The following is a 20,974-nucleotide window of genomic DNA, read 5'->3' on the forward strand; positions in this document are numbered from 1 at the left end:
AAAAAGAGTTGAAGTATCTTTACAAACTATTTTCTCTTGTTATTTATGGTTTACTATCCTATGATTGTTTACGACTAGCATGCCATTAACAGTAAGGTAGAGGTAATGTAGTAGAAGGATGTGGAAGAGATGTTCAACAGCTCTGATCCATCCTCATCCTCCATATTGTCCTGTTACGAGAACATTCTTTCCCTCACCAACTCTCTTCTTTTAGAATTTCTGAACTCAGAAATACAGAAAATCCTCAGAAAAAGTAATAGTCGCTGAATTATCCAACATTCAATATATATTTTCATGAAAGATATATCCATGACCATAGTTGAAATTAATCTAAATGGTTCTAGTCAGATTTACGATATGCTTACATCTATGATTAAGGCATTATGATGTCTGGGTGGAAAGCAAGGATTTATGTCCATTAGTTACTATGTCATTACAATGTGTCTAGTCATGGTATATGGGAATATAAAAAAATGGAAAATCAGTCTGCACATCTCTAGGTATGTATTTAATCCCTAATCGTTGCCTTGGTAGTGGAAGCTTCAGTTACCACAAGGTATAGTTAACTATTCGCTAATCCATGGTTTTCCCTTTAAAACTAGAATACATTAGAATATTGATTGCTTGAGTAATTACAAAACAAAACAATTGAACAACAAGAAAATAATAGTTTGTAAGGTTATATCAAGACATCCTGAACAACCGTGATCCCCCAGATAGCACTACACAACAAATGCTACCAAATACACAAAAACAGAAAGAGAAAAGCAACTACAGAAAAGACAGCAAGGAGTGCACTATGCGTTATTTCACAACAAAGTACAAATGTGCGGTTACCCATATCAACCTATGAAATATTTAATTGACATTAGTTTTCTCTAAACAAAGTGCTTAGTGGTTACTGCACATTTTCACTTTGTCAATAACTATTCAACTGCTGCCAAAGGATGTTATGTTCGCTGGTAAAGTATCAATTCAAAAGGTCAGTAGCTCATAAGCTTATGGGAGAGGAGAGCTGGGATCCAGATACTCCTCTATGGTTTAACAACAGGCTCCAGGAATTGGCTAAGCTCACAAAGGATGTAACATGGCGAAAAGCTGGGAATCCATACCCTTGGGCAGGTTGAGAACATTCCTCAACTTGTAGACGCTCCGATTAAAGGTGTGGGCTCACGAAAGGTAATCTCTGTTCATTATGTACTACTGTTGCCAGAAGGTTTTGAGCCTCTTAGATCTAAGAGGGCATAACATTTGGGTGTTATTTCTGATTAAGACTTGAGTCTGATCATCTAGGGCAAAAAAAGAGGCCACTTCCTGGCTAAGGTTCCAACAAGTGGTGATTTAATAGAGTTTAACTTACTCCCTTTGGTGTTGCAAAAAAAATGGGTAGACATGGTAGTTTTAAATGTCCTAAATGCAACTTCCTGGTACTTTTTGCCACATGGTTTGGAGCTGCCCAGTTGTGCATGTAATTTGGGAAAAGGTGTGGAATTGTATTTATTCCACAGCGACAGCAGCCTTTGTCTTATGCCCTATGATACGCCTCTCCGCCCTTACTCTGAAAGAGTGTTTTAGAAAAACATAATTGAAATATATATTTAATCTAACAAAATTGGCTAAGGATATACTTGAGTTTAGAAGAAATACAGTTGATTTTAGATATCAACTGGACAGAGTAGTGTGCGAGGCACTCCTATCCATAGGATTTATAAACATAAAATCAACTTTATTAGTTATTTGTTAGAAAGATTTAGACAAATGACCAAATGTCATGACAATCGGCGAATTAAAAAATATAGATGTGAGAAAGATTGAAATGCAGTGAAAGAGAATATATAAAATTGACCCGTAGGGAAGGTCAAATGCCCCTATTAATTATCTATTCATATATTTGGCTGGATATAGCTGATTACATAGGGGTTGGTCTAATCTCAAATTGAGTAGTGGTTTTTAGTACCACTATTAATTGGTGTATTCGGTCTCGTCAGGGTGTATATTATGTTTAGCTATCATTATAGCCATCACAGGGTCATTATACCCCCCACATCAGTAAGGATACTGTCATAAATAAATATGAAACGTTCTCATGTGTTATTATTGTATCCTTTGTGGGGAAAATATTAGGCTAGAGAAAGAGGGAGTATGAGAAGAGTTTATATTTATGCACAATATTAGTTGCTATAGTTAATTCCCACATACAATCCCAACTCTTATTGATAACCCTATATGGAAATGTGATCATAAGTATCTGCGTGATATGATCATATATTGTTGCACATAACCTTTATTCCAGTGAGTATGTTTTTCTATAGTCTGTTTGCAGATTTATAGTGGCAAGGTAGTGGATAAAGGGTCCTATCACAAAGATATCATATGTTTAATAGTAGCACCCATCAATATGTATATTTTGATATCCAAACCAAAATGTGATTGAACTAGTTGTAAATCTTGTTACACAGAAAAAATATATATATAGAAGTTTATATATCCATCTGTGTTATTACTAGATATTGGATTATAAGCCAGTGTGTCTGCATAACAGTATCAGCAAGTGAGAAATCCCTCTATGCAGAGTCTCACAGCCGTGATATCTGCCCTCAAATGGAGCTCTCTGAACTTCCCACTGGGATCGTCTGCGCAACCCACAGATACATTATATGTCCCTAAGATAAAGACCCTGAGATAGACTCCTATCAGACGGTTTAAATTGTCTAATAATTACTGCCCTTATTAGTGAGACACGACCGCGGTGAAATACCGCTGACCTGTTGATCATTTCCCATGATTAAGCTTTGGCGAAACGTACGTCGGGTAACGTGACGCGTGACGTCACAAGACCCGGAAGTAGGGAACAGGTCAGCGGTATTTCACCGCGGTCGTGTCTCACTAATAAGGGCAGTAATTATTAGACAATTTAAACCGTCTGATAGGAGTCTATCTCAGGGTCTTTATCTTAGGGACATATAATGTATCTGTGGGTTGCGCAGACGATCCCAGTGGGAAGTTCAGAGAGCTCCATTTGAGGGCAGATATCACGGCTGTGAGACTCTGCATAGAGGGATTTCTCACTTGCTGATACTGTTATGCAGACACACTGGCTTATAATCCAATATCTAGTAATAACACAGATGGATATATAAACTTCTATATATATATTTTTTCTGTGTAACAAGATTTACAACTAGTTCAATCACATTTTGGTTTGGATATCAAAATATACATATTGATGGGTGCTACTATTAAACATATGATATCTTTGTGATAGGACCCTTTATCCACTACCTTGCCACTATAAATCTGCAAACAGACTATAGAAAAACATACTCACTGGAATAAAGGTTATGTGCAACAATATATGATCATATCACGCAGATACTTATGATCACATTTCCATATAGGGTTATCAATAAGAGTTGGGATTGTATGTGGGAATTAACTATAGCAACTAATATTGTGCATAAATATAAACTCTTCTCATACTCCCTCTTTCTCTAGCCTAATATTTTCCCCACAAAGGATACAATAATAACACATGAGAACGTTTCATATTTATTTATGACAGTATCCTTACTGATGTGGGGGGTATAATGACCCTGTGATGGCTATAATGATAGCTAAACATAATATACACCCTGACGAGACCGAATACACCAATTAATAGTGGTACTAAAAACCACTACTCAATTTGAGATTAGACCAACCCCTATGTAATCAGCTATATCCAGCCAAATATATGAATAGATAATTAATAGGGGCATTTGACCTTCCCTACAGGTCAATTTTATATATTCTCTTTCACTGCATTTCAATCTTTCTCACATCTATATTTTTTAATTCGCCGATTGTCATGACATTTGGTCATTTGTCTAAATCTTTCTAACAAATAACTAATAAAGTTGATTTTATGTTTATAAATCCTATGGATAGGAGTGCCTCGCACACTACTCTGTCCAGTTGATATCTAATATCAACTGTATTTCTTCTAAACTCTAGATTCGTCTAGTTATGAGAGCACCCCCTCATATTATATGTTAATTATAAACCATATTAATTTGAGGTTTATCCTTACCTTGGAGCGGATTAAAATCCCCCCCTTCTTTGGTCTAAGGATATACTTGCCAGATGTTGGATGGCATCTGATACACTTTATATACACAATTGGATTGCCCTTGTTAATGATGTATGGAAACATGAAAAAATGTACATAGGAGAGTAGAGAAGCATTACATAACTATCATAAAGTTTGGTTCTGCTGGTACAAGTATTGGTTTGTTAGAAACCCCATCAAAATGACGAGGATTATAGTGATTAAGGATAATCATTTGTGCTAGCCTATAGTCTCCTCTCTCCCTTTCCTTGTTCTTTTTGGGAAGTTCTGCACAGCACATCTGTTTGTTCTATTAATTATTTTTATTACTATAACACTTATCTCTATTGTTGTTGTTGATTTATTTATCCAGTCAAATACAATGCTAAGTGCATTTTATACTTTTTTTTATGGAAGCCTGATATTTATGTTTGTTGATTTTATATTTGTAGTTTAGTTTGTGGGATAAGTTTGTTTTGTGTTGAATTTCTAATTGAAAAATTTTGTTTGAATAATTATTTTGATATTTTTAGAGCAGAACCTCATAAACTAAAGGCAGCTTAGCTAATGAACTGCAAGCCTTTTTATAGCATCATGCAAGTAGCCATGCACATAACACATATAGGACACATGAGACACTTAGCAGTGAAATAATATAGCAATCACTATTACATTTGGCATTGCTGCTCAGGGCTACAGTCACTGAACTCTGACACACATGTAGTATTTTTAATGGAAAAGCCCATTTACTGGGAGATATACTATTCAATTATGTGCAAGCATTTTTCAGTGGTGTGGTGGAGTGTAGTACATACTACTAGCCTGCAGGTGACACTGTTGGTATTCTAATAATAGTAATTTTTTTAAGAAGAATACTTGTGTAGAAATAGTGTATCAAAAATATTTTCCTATCACCATAAATAGGCTGTCCTATGATCATTGATCATTTCTTTGTTCACTGGTGTCAAAGATGTTTTATTTTGGATGAAGACAATTTAGTAATATGAAAATATTTACATTGTTTTATCTTATTTTAGTATATCATTAACATTTGATGTGGTATTATTATGTCAATTGGAGCCTTGCGTGTGAGCTGATGGAAGGGATATGAACAGGAATGAAGCAGTTATTCAAAGAACAGATGTTTACAATCAAAAGATGTTGAACAAAGACTTACAGACTTCGTCAACTTCTCCATTGCATCCAGGAGACTCAAAAATATCAGGATATGCCTATATACTTTCTCAGCCAATTGTAATATGATATATGTAAATTGTAGTACAACCTACTTTTGTTGGAACAAAAAGTACGTGTCTGGTCTGTTGAAGACCAGAGTTTTCAGAAACTGAAAATGAGTGATAATGTTATCACAGCGCTAGCTTTTTCTTTTGTAAATAAACAATGATATAATTTTATTCTTAAAGTCCCTTTTGCTGAAGGAATTATTTTATTACTTTAATACTGGAGATGTGTTCCCGTCCCCCCACACACACACCTCCCAATTACTTTAATAGGCTGTCAGATTGTCAGATGGTCATGTAAATGTTTACTGGTCTTTTGCTGTCGCTATATGTACCTGAGCTTTCTTTGTGTCACTGGGAAGCAGCAGGCTGCCTGTCTCCCTGTTGAAAGAACGGGTCTTGGTTTTTACAGGCTCATTGGTCTCACGGTACAGCTTTACAGGATAAGGCTTCGTAGCTTTTATCGCCAAGTTAAAAATGCCCACTGTGAGACTAAAGTCATCACTCAGCTTCAGAAAGAGTCTGCAAGTGTTAAGAGAAATTATAAAAAAGGACATTAAAATCACTGTTAAAGAAAGTCACTTGGTCTTGTGTATTAAACTGATATTAATTATATACTTTTAGCCATAGATGTTATGCTCAAACGCTAAAAAAGAGCTATGGATGAGAATATCACATGTAGACTATAAGGTTGCAAGAAATTATTTGTTTTAAAATGGATTATACCTACACCAACTGCCCACTTTGAAATCAAATTGCTTCTTTTGTCTATGTATGGTAGAATTAGTTTGGTTGCTAGTGGTTCTTAATAACGATCCCTCTTGCAAACATATGTAGTCTTGGTCTCACCTCTTTTCCAATGCTCCAAGGTCACCAAATAGAATCGCCATGTTTGTTTATACCATAGATTATTCAAATATTTGAATGCAATGTAAATATAAAACTAATTTCCACATTAGTTCCTCTCTCCGTTAAATTCCTGTTACACACAAGGTTTGATATTGTCTAGAACCACTTGCTGGAGTTCACCGTTTTGGGAAAATAAAATCTGCTCATAAATAAATAAATCCTTTGAAAAACAAAACAGGTGCAACATTTCTGGTTTTGCGCACTGTTATCTATAACTGTGGAGGATGGACAAATGACAAACGCTGGGCATTACCTGCACTGAGCTCTCTTCTTGTTTTCTTTGGCCCGCACTTTTCTCATGAGGTCCTCTAGCTTGCTGGAAGCTTTAAACTGCACACCAAGGTCCTCATCCTCGTCAGTGTTCACAATATCACGATAAAATAAAGATATGTCAAAACCACCAGCTTTCTCAAGATGCATGAGATCCAAGAATATCCCTGAAAATGCCCCAAACAACTTAGTTAAGCTGGGTTAACAATCTCGTACAAAAACTAGATACCTCACAAAAATTCCAGGACTTCACCAAGAGATATTAATACAATGGGAAACACTCAAGTATCACCACACTTTGGAACACTTGCTATGTTATAATATCATGCATGTATGTCGATCCTTACCAGTGTCACTCAGATCCTTTGCCTTCATCCTTGCCTGTGTTGTTTTAGCAGAATCATTGGGATGTGGATTGTCTTCATTGGTGAACAGCATTATGCGCTTGTGACTCATTTGTAACTTAACCCTACTAAAGAGGTTTGAGCACTGCCAGAGAGCATCTCCCAGGGAGAAATCTTCTGAATGGCCTATGGTGTCAGAAAAGAACGACCTTCCTTTCTCCTCTCGGTACTTGTCCAGGTCTAGAATTCGCTTTGCACCTATACACAGGACAGGCAGCACAACGGTCACAGGTAATCTAAAAAAAAAACATCTTCTACAAAAGCCTTTGTGAATCAATTATCTAAGCTAACTAGCTTTTATTATGTCACACAACTGAAATCTTAAATGTATTTTAGAAATAAGCTATGGTATCTTAATTTATTGTCAGAATCTAAAAAAGGTTTCCCATATAGGTTATAGTGGGCTACCTTTGATCCTCTTTTGTAAAACTATTGTATGTAGCCAGTAGATAAATAAGGTATCAATCCTAATTTATTCTATTGTACAATTATCTGGTTTAACACTAAAATAACACTAAATTTTTTAAAAAAAATATATTCCTCTGGTATCCAATTGGATGACCCTGGCACATTAGGGTATTGAGTGCAGTCAGGAGCTAGATACAGATTTTTCTAAAGTGCCCATCTTGGGAGCCATTTTAGGAGCTATAGCAGTCTTTTCTTTTTAATTGTTTAGCCTGCATAGGCGGCTGTTGATTGAACCTGGCCTGCAGTGACTGCACCACTACGCAGCAGAGAGGGGCCTAAGGGAAGTGAAACTCTCTCTCAGCATAGTGCTAGAAGGGAGATTTTTATTAATACAACAGTGAGGCACCACAGTGGCGAATCCAAGGGGGGGGGGGGGGGAGGGCGATAGGGGCTAGCTGCACACTGTGCAGGTCCGTTCAGCAGTGACAGTGTGCTGCCCGGCTGCTCTGATTGTGTTTTAAACACAATCAGAGCAGCAGGGCAGCACACTGTCACTGCCGAGCGGACCTGCACATAGTGTGCAGCCACCGGCAGCCTTAGAAATCAGAAATGGGGCGGGGCCTAAATCGCTCCCCCCCTAAAATCGCCTGGGGTAAAGCAGTTGTCTAGATCCGTCCCTGAGGCACCAGGGCTAGAGACTGTATATTTTATTTTTATAGTAACATCAGTCACTCGTTAGCCTGGAGCCAGGACAGGTTGGGGTTACTATGACAGTAATGGCCCTGTTAGGCACGGATTTGGTTTGAAGGGGCGTCTTTCAGGGCGGCAGTCTTCTTGATGCTGGGCTTGGGGTGGGGGAGGTTTTTTCCTTCTTAAGGTGAATCAGCATGCTCTTTCATTGCAACTGGAGCATGCCAGAAGCTTCCCTTTTAAACCACTTTTGTAGTAATAGTTGGAGGTGGTAATCTGTTAGCATGTTCACTGTCTTGTTTGATTGTATTCTGTTTTTTTGTATTCTAGGTTTCTAAGGAAGTGCTTCCAAAGCAAAGGCTGTGAAGGCTGCGTCAGTAAAAAATTTTACATGTTGTATAGCAGGTAATATAACTAGAAATTTGTGGATTTACTAACTCTGTTAAGAATCTAAGGAAGCCAATTGTTTTAATCACACAATTATCTTTTGTTTTTTTATAAAACGAAGACAATGAATATCCATCATTCAACTTACTATATGCATATGGGACAGCAACATGCATCTGTATTGGCATTAAGTGTGTTATTTTACTACAAATACATGTTACAGTAATTAGATCTGCTGAACGGTTTTATTTCATGAAATTCTAAGATTGTAATGTATAACATGCTTTTAGATATAAAGTAGGATAATGTTGTATTTATAAGCAGTTTCAATAAAAAAAAATGTCAGGCTAAACTAAAAACAAATGAACCAAAAAATAACACAGACACACCACTGCCTACAAGAATCTCCTACCTGGTGTATCCAAATCATGAAGAACATAAGTATGTTTTATGGAGAGGGGATCATTACTTTCTTTGGTACCAAAGAACACCACAGACAAGAGATCACGGTCACTGCTGATGATCTTGCTGGTATAGACACTACGGATACACTAAAATAAAAGAACAGGTCACACAAAAATGAAGCGACTGGTAACCTTGCAAGGACTAAACTTAACTGTTATGCATACACACCCCGCGTTTGTGTGCAGATTCTGCAGAACTTAATGCACTCCATCACAGAAAAGTAATGTAATTCCTGCTTGTTGTTACAGATTATATTTCTAAGTTATTTCTCTGCACATGTGAAAATAATTGTACAGTAAAATTATGGGTTTTTTTGGGAGAAAAAGAAATAAATAGCAAATAAAAATACATACACTTTTATGGACTGTTTTTAATTCTATGAGGGGTATTCAATTGACGGTGGGATTGCCAAAAATCCCGCACTCAAAGAATATTACCGTTAATATGGTAATTACTCGCTGGATTTCAGCTCGCAGCGAAATTTACGCGCAGGATTACCGTATTAATGGTAATATTCTTTGAGCGCGGGATTTTCGGCGATCCCGCCGTCAATTGAATACCCCCCTATGTATGAACATAAATGGCAAAATAGGTACTATTGTTCTAACCATTTATACCATCAACATGTTTTCAATGTACAGATGAATCTTTAGAAACCATGTTCTTGTTCAAATTTATAATACTGTACAATGTTATCATCATAATAAATAGAGCATCACAAGAGTAATTTAGACCAACTCTTGCATATATCAAAGTCAACAAAAGAAATCCGCCATTCATGCCTTGTATTCTAAGGTCTTATTATATTTTAGAACTGGAGGTTTAGGAGTGAATCCCATATAGGTTCTTTGGGCAAAGGTTAAACATATGAATAAAAGGTTCACTTTAACATGGTTCATAGATAATTGTTATGTACTGTTCAAAAAAAATAAATTATGAAGTGGTTACAGTTCCAATAGAAAGAGTTAAATACAATGATTTATTTAAGAAAATAAATTTTACCTGCAGAGCAATGTCAAATGGTGGTAATTCATCATCATTTAGACTCTTAAACATTTGTTTTGAGGCATCAACAAGGAAAATTAGGCTGTCTCTACCCCCGTAGCGAAACTCTAAACCAGTATAAATAAAAGAAAATATGTTAAAGTAATTCTATGCATCACATACAAAACTATACAAATAAATAAGAAGTCTGGCGCTTTGAACTAGATGACTTGACCCCCAATCCCCTGCAGCGGTCAGTTGAGAGAATGCTCAATTACCAGAAAAACTCATCCCATGTTAGCACAACTTTTTAGGTGGTGGGCTGTAATTTATATAGAAAATTGGTCATTTATAAAAACTCACTTAAACTGCCATGACAAATGGAAACCTTATTTGAAATTTAACTTTTCCAGATAATAGACTCACACAATTTGTATGTACTACAATAACATTTATAAGTCTAACACTCAAAATACATAAATATTCATTATTTTAAAACTCATTAAAAGAATGCAATGAACACAGAAAGGCTTTCTGGATGCAAGCAAGGAAAGTAGTGTAATCCAGCAAAAAAATCGTTTAGTTAGTAGCTGCATGCATAAAGTTATTTAAGGAACTCTGTCTAGGATAGTTTAAGGGTAATACCTCTACACACAGCAGATAGTCCAGAACTATCCCACATTATAACAGCACAGTTGGTATTGCAAGCAGAGTTATTGTCATGTTTTATAAAACAGAAAAACACATATTTAAGAATAACATTAGTTAATGAATGGGGCAATTCCTATTCAGCTAATTTTTGTGACTAAATAAAATATCTGTCATTCAGTGTCAGGATCAGGATCAGGTTTGAACAAATATATTCTCCCATCTTTTTAAGCTATTTATGGCTAGTTACAACAATTTTTATTAAATTTACTGCTAGGAAAGTCAACACCTCAAATCACGATAATATACTTCACACTTTTAATGGAAGTATAAAAAAAAACAAAAAACACATTATATATACACAAACATCACACACCAATTTCAAATAAGACACAATGTCTACATAAAAACTGAAGTCACATAAAACAAATTACCAAAATATATGACCACAAATGCCGTTTAAGACTATTAAGTGTCATTAAAGTAAACATCAAGTATGGCTTGATAAAAAAAAAATAGCTTGATAACCTATGGTGAAATAACAATCAATAAAAAGTGAAAAGGGGGTGGAGACTACGTACGACGTTGAGCCCAAAATCAACTCACATATGGACTATATTTTGAATGGTATTAAAAAGCAAATCATAAATGAATACTGTTTACACTGTAATCCAATTTTAAAGTAATTCCTAAAAGCTTCTTTATTTAAATATATGGATTATTGCACAAACTCATGAAAAGAGAATTTTTACACTCGCGATAAATCAGTTTCTCTGATTCCATCTGGGGGACACTGCTACCATGGGGTTCTGTGAGGGGAAGAGGAGTTTGGCACTTAACTAGTTAACTCTGTTAATGTATGCTGCTGACAAACCCCACTTCTCTGCAACCCCCCCCCCCGTAACCTTCAGTTTATGTATAAAGCGCCAAGGAAGGGGGGGGGGGGGGGGGGCAACCAACCAAAGACTAAACAGCAGAAGGGAGGGAACGCAGTGTCCTCCAGATGGAATAAGAAAAACGGATTTATCGCGAGTATAAAAATCCACTTTTCTTTCATCCCATCTGGGGAACACTGCTACCATGGGGACTTTCTAAAGCAGCCCCATTAAGGGAGGGACCGCTCTGACAGCCTGGCACTTACAGCACTACGCCAAAACTGACATTTGCCGGCACAAAGACATTGAATTGGTAAAATTTAGTAAAAGGTATGGATCAAGGACCAGGTGGCTGCTCTGTATAATTGGTCCGCTGAGGCCCCATTTCGCACAGCCCAAGATGCCCCCACAGAACGGGTAGAATGGGCAACAATACGATCTGGCACAGGTCGGTTAGAATGGATATAAGCCTGCTTAATAGTCGAAGTAAGCCATCTAGCAATAGATTGCTTGGAGGCCGGCCAACCACATTTTGAGCAGTCAAATAAAATAAACAAATAATCTGTGCAACGAATCTTTGATGTCCTATGGACATAGATTCGGAGAGCTCTGACTACATCCAGAAATTCCATAGATCCTGTTCCAGACACTTGTGGATTGTCCCTAAACACCGGAATCACTATTTCTTGGTTTACATGAAAACCGGAAACTACTTTTGGCAGGAAAGAAGGAATTGTTCTGAGAACTGCCCCATCGTCGTGAAACACCATATAAGGTTCTCGACATGATAGCGCCCCCAGCTCGGAAACTCTACGGGCTGAGGCAATTGCAAGTAGAAAAACCACTTTTCATGTTAAGAACCGTAACTCCGCAGTCTGCAACGGTTAAAAGGGAGGTTCTTGAAGCATTAAGGACCAGATTAAGATCCCAGGGTGCCGTGGGCGGAACATATAGAGTATGGATATGCAGGACTCCCTGTAGGAAGGTCCTGACATCCGGTATGTCTGCCAGGTGACAGTGAAAAAACACTGAAAGAGACGAAATCTGCACTTTTAAGGAACCTAGACGAATATCCCCATCCAGGCCATCCTGGAGAAATGCGAGAAACCTAGAGAGGCGGAACGAATCTGAGTGGAAGGTCCGGTTCTCACACCATCTAATGTATGCAAGCCAGATACGGTGGTAGATCCGAGCAGAGACTGGTTTTCTAGCTTTAAGGAGGGTATCCACTACTCGTGAAGAGAACCCTCTGGATTTCCAAAGGTTGGATTCAACAGCCATGTCGTTAAATTCAGCCGCGGTAAGTCCTGATGTAGGAATGATCCCTGAAGTAAATAGAAGGTCTTCTCGAAGAGGTAACCGAAGACCTGGACCTACCGCCATCAACAGCATTTCTGGATACCAGACCCTCGGCGGCCAAGCTGGAGCCACCAGTATGACTGGCAGTCCGCCCTGCTTGACTCTCCGAACGCAGGGATTCATGGAAATGGGAGGGAATTGGTATCCTAACCTGAAGTTCCAGGGCATTGTCATTACATCTACAGCCACTGCCAAGGGATCTCTTGCCCTTGAGCAAAATTGTAGGACCTTTCTGTTGTGACGAGACGCCATTAGGTCTTGGTCGGGGGTCCCTCATTGGACGCCCAAAGACTGAAAAACCTCCGGATGAGGAGACCATTTTCCCGGCAGAATTGCATGCCGGCTTAGATAGTCTGCTTGCTACTTCTGGATGCCTGGAATAAAGACTGCAAAATGTCGGGGATGTGGTTTTCAGCACAGGTAAAAATCTGAGTCGTCACCTCTTGCACTCCTGGTGCCTCCCTGTCTGTTGACGTACGACACTGCCGTGGTGTTGTTGGACTGCAGACGGACCCGACTGTGCGTCCTGTAAGGCCTTTAACATGGCTTATATCAATTGACATTCTAATTTCTGATGGGATCCTGACCATTTTATAGGAGGTCCCATTAGAAGTAACGAGAGTTTATTCGACCATGGGGGAGAGTGTTGAAGGTAGACACCATCTTTCCTAGTAGGTGCATGCATAAGAGGACCGGCTGTCTGCAGCAGGACAAAACTCGACTCGCCGAGTCCCGCAGGGATCGTATTTTGTCCTCTGGAAGGAATACTTTCTGATTGTTGGTATCAAATATCAGTCCCAGAAAAGTCATCCTCTGGCAAGGGGTTAACTGGGATTTGGAGAGATTTATGAGCCACCCATGCCTCTCCAGGATCCTGATGGTAAGCTGAAGATGTTGCTCGTGCAGGTGAGTCGAAGCAGCCTTGATTCGTAAATTGCCCAGGTAGGGCACTAATTGCACACCTCTGGAATGAAGATAAGCCGCCATCACCGCCACAATTTTTGTAAACACCCTTGGTGCAGTTGCAAGGCCGAATGGGAGAGCCGTGAACTGGTAGTGAGAAGATCCTACTGTGAATCTGAGAAGAGCCTGATGTGCCTTCCAGATAGGAACGTGGAGGTAGGCGTCTTTGATGCCTATCGACACCATGAACTGGTTTGCTTCCAGTCCGTTGATAATTGACCTCAGGGATTCCATTCGAAATCTGACCACCTGCAGGTGAAGGTTCAACTGTTTTAGGTTTAAAATGAGGTGGAAGGAGCCATCTGGCTTTTGGACCAAAAAGAGGTTGGAGTAGAACCCTTGTCTCTTTTGGTCTTCCGGAACTTCTCGGATAACTCCTGCGGAAAGAAGAGAGGCAACAAAGAGAAGCATTACCTGTCTTCTTTGTGGGTGGCGGGGCAAGCTGGTTGCAAAAAAACGACGAGGGGCTGGGCCCACTAGTTCTATTATGTAACCTCTTGTCATGATCCCACGAATCCAACTGTCCTCCGAGGACTCTGCCCACTGATCTCTGAACAGAAGCAGATGTCCCCCCACTCCCACCGCCGCTAGAAGGGGGCGTGGGCGTCACGATGCAGGGTTATCCAGGAGCTTAGAAGAGGGACGACTTGCGGCGGAGAAGGAAGCCCTACCTCAGTGCAAGTGTCCTCTGGTGCCAGATGGCCTGGACCTGTGTGTTTGGCCCCTGCCAGATGGGCACCCTCGAAATGAGCCAAACCTGGGTGTCCTAGGCTTTGGCACATTGACTGGTAAGAAGGTACTTTTGCCTCCTGTGGCCTGGGAAATTATGCTGTCCAATTCCGGGCCAAATAACACTCTGTTACGATACTTACCATTCCACGCTCCCCCGCCGCTCCGTCGGACCCGGAAGCCGCACTTCCGGGTTCAGCGATCACGTGACCGCTACCTAGGGCGGTCACATGATCACCACCAGGGCGGGGAATTCAAATGGGACTCTGCATAAAAACCTAGCTCTGACACTTGGAGAGTGTCAGAGCAACTTACCAGTTCCTGTGTCCTTCCTTGTTCCTGCTTCGTGTGTGTTGACTCCCAGTGTACCGACCCGGCTTGTTCACTCTTCTGGATTCCGTTGTCCTCTGTGTACCGACCCGCCTAGCTGACCTCGCTTCTGTTCTTGTGACCCGTGTACCGACCCGGTTTGATTGACTCCGAGACCGCTTCCTGATTCTGTCTGCATTGCCTGCCTATGTACCGACCCGGCCCGGCTACACCTTGGGGCAAACCTGAGGACCGCGACCTGCGACTCCTGGCAGCAAAGCCCATCCCGCCTTGCGGCGGTTCTTGGTGAATACCGGGGAGATCGTTAGACTCCGCACCTCAGGTAAGCCAGCGTTAATCAAGGTTAGTAGAGAATCCAGTAAATCCGTTACAGTTTGCTCTGACCATGGATCCAGCGACTAAAGATCTACTGGAGCATTTAGTGGGTAGAATGGATAAACAGGAGGCGAACCAAGAGCAACTTTTAAAATTCCTTCAGAGCTTATCTACCCGGCTGGATGTTGTTCAGAACACCTTAGTGGCTACCGGACCTCCAGCACCAGTGAGTGCGGCTCCGGACCCCCCTCCTGCAGCAGCAGCTTCTTCCTCCCAATTTCGGATGCCTAATCCCCCTAAGTTCGATGGAGACCCTAAACTTTGCAGAGGATTCCTGAACCAATGCTCCATCCACTTTGAACTGTTGCCAGGGAATTTTCCTTCTGAAAAGGCTAAAGTGGCCTATGTGATATCACTGCTCTCTGGTCAAGCCTTAGCGTGGGCATCCCCATTATGTGAGCGGAATGATCCTATCCTGTATAGTTTATCCACCTTTTTGTCCACCTTTAGGAAGATTTTTGATGAGCCCGGAAGGGTTTCCAATGCCGCTGCTGGGTTATTGCGTCTCCGCCAAGGAAACCAGTCTGTGGGTCAGTATGCGGTCCACTTCAGAACTATGGCCTCGGAACTCCGCTGGAACAATGAGGCTCTTGTAGCTACATTCTGGCAGTGTCTTTCAGATCGGATTAAAGATGAGCTGGTGTCTCAGGAACTCCCTGCATCTTTAGACAATCTCATCTCCCTCTGCGTTAAGATTGACTTACGTTTCATGGAGCGTAGTTAGGAGAAGGAACAGTCCCGACGCAGTATGATCCGTCTAGCCCCCAATTTCCAAACACCTGTTCTTCCACCCGAGGAACCGATGCAATTGGGAAGGACCCGCCTATTGGCCGAAGAGAGAGAGAGAAGATTCCGAAACAAGTTATGTTTATATTGTGGAGAGAGCAGGCATCTTCTGAACTCTTGTCCGGGAAACGACAGGGCCTAACGTGTTCAGGAACTGTGTCGTTAGGCCTCCTTATTTCTTCTCCCTCAGTTCCTTATAATAATGATTGTGTCACTATTCCCATTTCTTTACAGTCTGGACAACATACCTTTTCTCAATCCGCACTCCTTGACTCCGGAGCAGCTGGGAATTTCATTTCGGCTGCCTTGGTAAAGCAATTCTCTATCTCCACGCTAGCCCTAGAACAACCTATCTCCCTTTTAGCCATCGATGGAGGAAGAATCCCTGAAGGATCTATCTTTTTACGCACCTCTCCTCTTCGTCTTCAGATTGGAGCCCTACATCAGGAGAGTATCTCCTTCTTCGTCATCCATAAAACTACCAATCCTGTTATCCTTGGACTTCCGTGGCTCCGTCTCCATTCTCCTAACGTGGATTGGAAGTCCGGTCATATCTTATCCTGGGGACAACATTGCTTTAATCATTGTCTATCAAAAGTAGTTCCCAAGGAGGGTCCCAAACGCCACAGGAGGGTACCCTTGCCACTGCTTCCTGAACCATACCAAACCTTTTCCGATGTCTTTTGTGAACAAGAGGCCACGAAACTCCCTCCACATAGAATTTGGGACTGTAATATAGATCTTATTCCTGGCAAACCAGTACCCCCAGGCAGCGTTTATCCACTTTCCGTTCCCGCTGCACTACACCTTGGGGCAAACCTGAGGACCGCGACCTGCGACTCCTGGCAGCAAAGCCCATCCCGCCTTGCGGCGGTTCTTGGTGAATACCGGGGAGATCGTTAGACTTCGCACCTCAGGTAAGCCAGCGTTAATCAAGGTTAGTAGAGAATCCAGTAAATCCGTTACACACTCCACTGGAATAAGGGAGGGACTCCAAGGACTTCTTAAATTCAGTGTCCGCATCCAGGACCTCAGCCATAGGGCCATTCTTGCCACTACTCTTTTTCTTGGGTAAAGGTCTTGGGGCCTCCAAAAAACAGTTTAACCAATCTAGGCCCCTGACCAATGATGTAGAATAAGCCGGTTCTCCCATAAGGGGGGCTTGAGATGGTAGTGCGGATGGATCTCCCACTTGTCCAGAGACAACGGACATTTGAGTCCCCGAGGTCCCAACTGAACTAAGGGGGGCCATCGTTCCAGAGGTTGAAGGGAGTACCGCAACAACCGCTGGAATTTCTGTGGGTTTAGAAAGCAGTTGTACCAATGTGGTAACCCGCTGCGTCAGGGCAGCCGCCCACGCTGGTGTTTCCGTTATAGTTAGGGCGCTAGTCTGTGCCTGCACTAACATGGGAACCCCACCTCAGTCAGTACAAAGCGCTCCCAGGTCCTGCTGCACAATGTGTAATTTAACTTTACACTTGAAGCAAGTATAATATTTAGCACGAGGTGCTTTACCCTTGTCAGACATTTTAAGGTAACAGAGTACAGCAATAAAATGTAATAGAGGCATTCAGACAAGAAACAGACAGAAGATATTAACTAATCTATGACAGGAGTCAAAAGATAGTATCCCTCTAGAGCAGGCCTGTCCAACATGCGGCCCTCCAGGTGTTGTGAAACTACAAGCCCCAGCATGCTTTGCCGGTAGACAACCAGTTGATAGCTGGAAGGGCATTCTGGGACTTGTAGTTTCAGAACATCTAGGAGGGCCGCAGGTTGGACAGGCCTGCTCTAGAGGCTATATTTGAAAGCAAAAGTATTTATGCAAGTAATATTCTATCTACCAATATATATGCATAATTAAGTTTTCTAATAGCCCTCTATTTATTATAGTGAGTACTGAAAAAAAGCTTTTGGTACTTAGCCTTTGCAAGGCTAAGCTGGAGAAGGAGAAGTCTGTCAGCATCTCTGCATGTTCCTCAGAAGCTGATGCTTTTCCCAGACAGATCTTGGCGCCTTGGGAGAGTCCAATATTCCTCTGCAGGCAGGGGAGCTCTATTATCCTAGCTCTCCCCGTCCTGCATTTGCTCCATTTTAGTGGGGCAACGATAATAAGGGCAATCTACTGCTTCTGTCTAAGCAGTAATCGTCTTTGCGTTTTTTTCCTGGGCCCTGCGGATGAATACCAAGTTCCCCCGCTACTTTTCTGAGGAGCGGACTTGGAACAGTCCATCATGTCTGCCTCCGACGGTGGGGTTTATCAGCGGTCTCTGTCTCCATGGCAGCACCGGTAACCTGTCGTGATCAGTGTGACAGCGGCTTATATAAGCCGCCTGTCAGCATTGTATAGAAGAGAGCACAAAAATTAAAAAATAATCTGTCTTTTGTCAGTGAGAGCCATCCGGCTCTCAACTGACAGCTGTTTTTTCAACTAACGAGTGTGCTCTGTACTCTTACAGAGCACACCTCTGTTAAAAATAAAAAAAGAATGAAGTAAAATTAAACATTTAAAGTAAGAAAAAAAAACAAAAAAACCCCAAAACTTACTGCCTAGCTAAGTGAGCCCGACTCCCTTGGACACTCAACAGAAACTGAAAGCTACAAGGGGGTTGCGGAGGGGAGGGGTTTGTCAGCAGCATACATTGACAGAGATAACTAATTAAGTGCCAAACTCCTCTTCCCCTCACAGAACCCCATGGTAGCAGTGTCCCCCAGATAGGATGAAAGAGAAATGTTTATTTGTTTATGATTTTGTTTCTATTTTGACTTCAGAAATACCTTCTCTGAATCCTTGAAAAAAGTTTAATGTCTGTGTCTTATCAAAACAACGTTGAAGCATTTGTATGTGTTCTGCATTAATGTGCAATGATTGTGGAAGTAAATTACAATTCACATGGTCCATTGCAGGCATGGATGCAATAGCATTAAACACTGTTTGTCGTTCCACCTGTGTCATCACCAAACTGCATGGCTAGAACAAACATGTGCGCAAGTGACACATTAGAACCTTCAGTTACCATCCACCTACTAGTAAACTGAGAAGTGTCATGAGACTCTGTGGCATTGTGAGACTGCACAGAAACTGCTGACCTGCTTACAGAGTGTTGAGAACCGCTCTGAGCTCCAACAAATTGATTGCCAGTTTGGACTCTTCCAGAGTCCAAATCTCCTGAAACCGATGCTGTAGGACCACAGCCCCCCAGCCATGGAAACTGCCATCAGTTGTCACAAATATCCAGACTGCGATAACAAATGGGAAACGTCTGCTGAGTTTGCCCCTCATCAGGCACCAGCAAAGTAAAATTCTCAGCTCGTGACAGAGAGAATGTCTGTTGGGACAAAAGCTGATGGGTCTTGAGCTGGAACACTGGTGAATTATTATTATTATTATACCTTAATTTAGAGGGCATCACATGAGACCCGCAGCGCCATAGAGAGGGAAAACAACAAGACGGTACATGATCTAACAGTACAATACAGTAAACAAATAACACTACAACTGTCAACACAGCCGCTGGGATACAAGGGGTATATTCACCACAGGCTGAAACCTGTACCCATTAGCAAGGGAACAACGAACACTGAAAGAGGTCCAAGGCAATAGAGGAGTGGGCAGAGAGCCCAAGGAGAAGGTGTGTAGTGTAGCTGGAGAGAAAAAGTTATAGGTAATGAGAACAGGAGGGAAGAGAGTCCTGCTCACTAGAGCTTAGAATCTAAAGGCAAAGAAGCAGTCAAATGGTTGACACACAGGCGTGAGCCAATGTAAGGGGATGTGTGAGCAAGAAGCTAGAGTGGGAGAGATGGAGGATGAAAGAGGCTGAGGTATACTACATGGTGAAATGGTTAAGTGTAGAACTGGTAGGGTTTTCTAAACAGGTAGGCTTTCAATGACCGTTTGAAGCTATACAGGCTAGGGGATACTCTGATGAAACAAGGGAGACCATTCCAGTGGTTGGGGGCAGCCGGGAGGAAAGGCAACAGTCACTGGCCGAATGAAACTATGCAAACGCCACCACTTTGAAAGTGGACATCATCGCTCCCTGAACCTTCATCCCCAGATGTGCAGACACCCATATGCGAGCCAACAGACACTTCACCAGTCCCAGTAGCAAGAGGATTTTGTCCTCTGGCAAGAGCATGAATTGCTGATGGGTGTCGAACAGAAGGCTCAGGAAGATTATCCTCTGTGGCGGGCTGAGGTTGGACTTCTTGAAATTGTTAATCCAACTGTGACTTTAATACACATGTTTTCACCTGAACATGTGACTGCAGCAATGCCAGAGAACTTGCCTTGATCAATAGGTCGAGGTATGGAATGACCATCGCTCCTCTGGATCTAAGAAGGGTCGCTATGAAAGTCATTATCTTGGTAAAAAAAAACTACGTTGCTGCCAGGTCAAAGTATAAGGCCCAAACCTGATAATGCTTAGATGGAAATAACAAATACAGATGACAATAGATATCAACTGAACAAAGTAGTGTGTGAGGCACTCCTGTCCGAGAGAGCATATCAATATAAAATCAACTTTATTGATGGTTACTTAAAAATGCGACATAGACAGATAGCTAAATCCCACCTGGATCGGTGAATTTAAAATATACAAGTGAATAGAATTGAAATATAGTGTAAAGAGAATTAAAAATGACCCAAAAATGGGAGCCGGTCAATGTTATCAAAATAGAAAACTCGTACAGTACCGTAGTTGTTAGTAATAACTAGGGTCTGGTCCTCTAAATATGTAATTATAGTATGTTAATTCATAGGACCATTAAGACCTATTGTGAAGTGTCTCTTCAGAAAGAGCCTTTGGGCATAGGCAATTCACTCTGTAGCAAACATAGAATAATATAAATCTCACACAGATAGAGACATGGGCGTGTATTTATATATAAAACGCTTCCATATAGTATTTATGTGTCTCTCATCATGTGTAGAAAAAGGGGGGCAATACCAGATATATTATAAAAAATATATGATATTAGTAGCAAGCAGTTCCATATATGATTAGTACACCATCAAAAAGGGCATTACATATAATGGAATGCCTATAAATATAGATGGTT

At 41.1% G+C, this 20,974-nt stretch overlaps 1 protein-coding gene across 2 annotated transcripts in view; it reads right to left on the reverse strand.

Annotated features, from left to right (window-relative positions):
- The window catches only part of XRCC6 (X-ray repair cross complementing 6), a 75,720-nt gene that overhangs the window by 33,441 nt on the left and 21,305 nt on the right, over window positions 1-20,974 (reverse strand). For both annotated transcript variants that reach the window (XM_075182804.1, XM_075182803.1), the window contains 5 exons: window positions 9,864-9,973; window positions 8,809-8,947; window positions 6,855-7,109; window positions 6,491-6,674; window positions 5,664-5,850 (listed from right to left, as the gene is read on the reverse strand). In XM_075182804.1, coding sequence (XP_075038905.1) covers window positions 5,664-5,850; window positions 6,491-6,674; window positions 6,855-7,109; window positions 8,809-8,947; window positions 9,864-9,973 — 875 coding nt within the window. The remainder of the gene's footprint in view (window positions 1-5,663; window positions 5,851-6,490; window positions 6,675-6,854; window positions 7,110-8,808; window positions 8,948-9,863; window positions 9,974-20,974) is intronic.

The sequence above is a fragment of the Mixophyes fleayi genome, chromosome 8 (genome assembly GCF_038048845.1).
Source record: "Mixophyes fleayi isolate aMixFle1 chromosome 8, aMixFle1.hap1, whole genome shotgun sequence".
Lineage (NCBI taxonomy): Eukaryota > Metazoa > Chordata > Amphibia > Anura > Limnodynastidae > Mixophyes > Mixophyes fleayi.